The sequence below is a fragment of the Acanthamoeba castellanii genome (assembly GCF_000313135.1).
Source record: "Acanthamoeba castellanii str. Neff unplaced genomic scaffold scf7180000084759, whole genome shotgun sequence".
NCBI lineage: Eukaryota > Discosea > Longamoebia > Acanthamoebidae > Acanthamoeba > Acanthamoeba castellanii.
The window spans coordinates 257,228-260,997 of NW_004457640.1; the positions used below are offsets into that span (position 1 = coordinate 257,228).

At 58.4% G+C, this 3,770-nt stretch overlaps 3 protein-coding genes across 3 annotated transcripts in view; 2 read left to right on the forward strand and 1 right to left on the reverse strand.

Moving 5' to 3' along the window:
• Positions 1–954, forward strand: part of ACA1_398950 (START domain containing protein) — a gene marked incomplete at both ends in the record, with an annotated part of 2,453 nt that extends 1,499 nt beyond the window's left edge. The window contains 2 exons of the mRNA XM_004351634.1: positions 303–722; positions 850–954. Of these exons, the coding sequence (XP_004351686.1) occupies positions 303–722; positions 850–954 (525 nt within the window). The remainder of the gene's footprint in view (positions 1–302; positions 723–849) is intronic.
• Positions 955–1,632: 678 nt separating this feature from the next.
• ACA1_399060 (homeobox domain containing protein) lies at positions 1,633–2,616 on the forward strand (the record flags this gene model as incomplete). Its single annotated transcript, XM_004351635.1, has 1 exon — positions 1,633–2,616. One exon carries the CDS (start codon positions 1,633–1,635, stop codon positions 2,614–2,616), a length of 984 nt encoding a protein of 327 aa, XP_004351687.1.
• Positions 2,617–3,514: 898 nt separating this feature from the next.
• ACA1_399070 (uncharacterized protein) lies at positions 3,515–3,751 on the reverse strand (the record flags this gene model as incomplete). Its single annotated transcript, XM_004351636.1, has 1 exon — positions 3,515–3,751. The coding sequence occupies one exon, from the start codon at positions 3,749–3,751 to the stop codon at positions 3,515–3,517; it is 237 nt and encodes a 78-aa protein (XP_004351688.1).
• Between the last annotated feature and the right edge of the window lie 19 nt (positions 3,752–3,770).

A 3,770-nucleotide genomic window follows, 5' to 3' on the forward strand; every position in this document is an offset into this window, starting at 1 on the left:
AGCTGCATTCAAAAGAAGATGGAAGAAGTGGAGACGTTCGAGCCTTGCTCTGATGAGCATGTAAAGGAGATCCTTGCCCTTGATGCCTCAGCGCACAGCGACTGGTCAGCCATTTCGGCCGTCACCGACGAGGAGGGCAACACCATCGAAGTCTTCAGACAAAGGGTACTGTTAATTCCATACGGCTGCAACACTGGTCGATTGATTCGAGTCACCAATAATCAATCACCCATCTCTAAGCTCGCATTCTAATTTTATTATTATTATAATTATAATTTATGTGGCTTGTTCAATCATCCAAGATGGACACCGGCCTGGACAAGCTGAAGGCTCTCGTGACGACCGTGCACATCACGGCTGACGTCGTACACGAAGTGCTTTACAACATCGAGACGCGAGTGAATTGGGATCACGGCGGCAAGGACATGCAGGTCGTGGAGAAGATCGACGACGAGCTCGACGTCATCTACTTCTGGGCCAAGGCCCCGCCCACGTTCACCAACCGCGAGTTCCTGCAGAGCCGACTCACCAGGACGCTCGACGACGGCACCCGGGTCATCATCTACCGCTCGGTCAAGCACGACAAGTTCCCTGAGAAGCCCAAGAAGTTCGTGCGCGCCTACACCAAGCTCTCCGGCTACGTCATCAAGCCCAACCCGAGCGGCGAGGGCTGCCGCGTCACCTTCCTCAGCCAGAACGACATCAAGGCCTCCATTCCCTCGGTACGTACGCTCCACTTCAGCTCTCTTCTCTCTTCTCTCTCTCTTCTTGTCCAGCACACCTGCCGGGGCTGAGTGTGTAAGTGGGGCGCGGTGGCTGACGTGCACGTACCTACACGTTTCCATGTAGTGGGTCGTGAACCTGCTGGCCAGCTTCTTCATGAAGAAGTGGCTCAACACCCTGCGCGATGCCTGCAACAATCAGCTCAAGGAGAACGCCAAGGCCAAGGAGTGAAGCAGCCAACTGCTCCAACAAATTGTTGGCATGCCCGTCATGCCTCAAATATTTATGTCCGACTCATTTTAAAATCGAGCCAACAAGCCGCAGCAGCGCGAAAGCCGCACCAGTTGGTGTACAAAAAACAATGAATAATAAATAAATATAAGGAGTAAGGAGCCCGCAGAGAGCTCGTCTGTCGGAGAGGCGAGGGTGTGAGGGGAAGAGGAAGAGGGACAGGCCCCGGAAGTTCCGCTGCGGTCGCGCGCAATCACCACCTTTAGGCTGCGACCGCAGGTGGTGGTCAGAGAGAACGGGGATAACCTCGACCTACCATAAGTTGGGTGGTAACTAACAGGAGCACGTGGAATTTCAGGCCAGCTCCGCTGCGGCAGGCCAATCCGCTCGCTTGCGGCTTCTGGTCTGCGGATGGCGCTTGCGGATTGGGGCGCCGCAATCTCTCGGCGGTCGGTCATTGGTGCCCTTCATCTTGCCGCAGAGCGCCGCAGGCCGCAACGCAAAAGAGCCGCAGGGCGAAAGAGCTGCTGGGCGCCCGGCCCTGTATAAAAAAACCGTCTGATCCCCCTGCCCACAACACAAACCCCCTCCGACCCACACACCACGAGCCCAGTTCGAACTGAACTGAACCGAATCGGCCTTCAATCACACTCAACACAAACAAACAAACAGCAGCAAATGGATCAGCAGCAGCAGACCGAAGAGCGCAGGACGATGGCCATCAGCTTTCTGGTCAACCCCGAAGACCAGGAGCTCTCCTTTCCGTGGATGCAGCGGCAGCCGTCGATGAGCTCGCCGCCCTCGTCCCCTTCGTCTTCGCTCCTGCTGGACAACGACAATGACTACGATGACAACTACCAAGTCGACGCAGAGCCATCTTCAACGACTTCTTCTTCTTCTTCTTCGCCCTCGGGCTCCTTCTCCTACTCCTCTTCTTCCTATCCCTCTTCGCCCTCGTCCCACATCAACCTGTTCCCCCTCCTTCCCTCCTTCGCCACCATCGCCTCCGCCGCCACCCCGTTCTACTTGTCGCCTCAGTCGCCTCCATCTTCTTCTTCTTCTTCTTCTTCGACTTCTATGCCGACTTCGACTTCCACGCCCTCGGCCTCGCCGTCGTCGCCCAGCTCGAGCTACGCGCCATCGCCTTCGGCCTCGTCCACCGTGGCCGAGCTGCTCGAGGGCCTCATTCACACCATGGGACCCCACGCCTTTGCCAACCACGCCACATCGTCGTCGTCGTCGTCGTCGTCGTCGTCTACGTCGCCGGCGTCGGTGGCGATGAAGGAGAGCCGCGGCCGCGGCAAGGGGCGTCGCCAGGCGTCGGCCGGCCAGGTGTCGCTGCTCGAGGAGGTCTTTGCGCTGGAGCCCATTCCGACGGCCCTCACCAAGGCCCGGCTGAGCCAGCTGCTGGACATGCCCACCAAGCGCATCCAGATCTGGTTCAAGAACAAGCGCGCCCGCCAAAAGAAGGGCCGCTCGAGGAAGGAGCCCTTCACCTTCCACTACTTCGCCGCCGCCGCTGCGGCCGCCGCGCACCAGCAGTTCCAGCTCGGCGGTGGTCTTGTCGCGACCAACAAACACAACATCAACACCGCCGCGGGCCTCAACCGCTTCCGGCCAGTCAAGCCCTCCTCCACCAACTTCGGTGGTCTCGTTTACTGAGCGCCTCGACCTCCTCTTCTTCCGTTCCCCGCGTGCTGGTCGTGCGCGGGGTCCTATGTCTAGAACCCTAAGTTATTTATTTGTAACCTAATACACATACACCATTGTCACCGACACATGTTGCTTTCTTTATTATGATAATCCTAATGGAAGGGACCGCTACCATCGTCCACCATCGTCCACGACCTCGTTTGTTGATTTTAGCCCAAGTACGTTCCCGCCCAACCAGCCAATGGACACTCGCTCGCACGCCGCCGCACGAACGTGTGAACATGGCGACATTCCGCCCCCCTCCTCTTCTACTGGTCCCACCGTGCGAACGCCAGGCCATGCCTCTTCCGTTGGGTTGGTGGAATTTTTGAACCGTGGGAAGCCATCAGAGAGCGCAGGGCGATGTGGTACTTCGAACACATACATTGCGCTTTCACCGCAGAGCCCCAGGTTCGATTCCTGGCGTCGGCAACAAACTGAGCCGACGTGGTGTAGTGGTAACACGCTTCCTATCGTCCACATGCCGCCATCTCTCTGCTTTTGCCCCACCCACCCTCGGCGGTTTGATGATCTCATTCTTGTCCACCAGTTGGACAAACATAACAGGGGGAAGCCAATATATTGTCTACACCGCAAGTATGTCGCGCGCTGCTGGCGCCTATGTACAAGGGAGGGTAAATAAAATAGAACAGGTGAGGTTGGCGTGATGGCGAAGCGAACGCCGCAGAATACTGCGTGTCGCGTGGAAGGTGGGATGGCGGAGAGAGTTAGTGTTGCGGTGGAGAAGGAGAAGAGGGTGTGGCAGTGTAGACGACCGACCGATGACTCCAGCGGGCCGGCAAAGAGCGGATAAATAGACCAGGCCCAAAAGACGGGGCTGTGTAGTGGGGGAACGCCGTCCGCCGTTCTACAGGTTGATGGCGAGTTCGTCGATGTCGCGCAGAGCGGCGGCGATGTCGGCGTCGGCAGGCGGCGCGTCGCTGTAGAGGTGACCCGCGGCCGCGGCGACTCCGCCGTTGACCAGATCCCAGAGATCATCCTTGAGCAGATCGTCGAGCGGTGGGCCGCCGTTCGGGGCCAGGTTGGTGGTGGTGCTGTCGTTGTTGGAGAAGTCCACGTACGAGGGGCTCGCGCCGCCCATCATCGCCGCGGTCGAGGCCAGG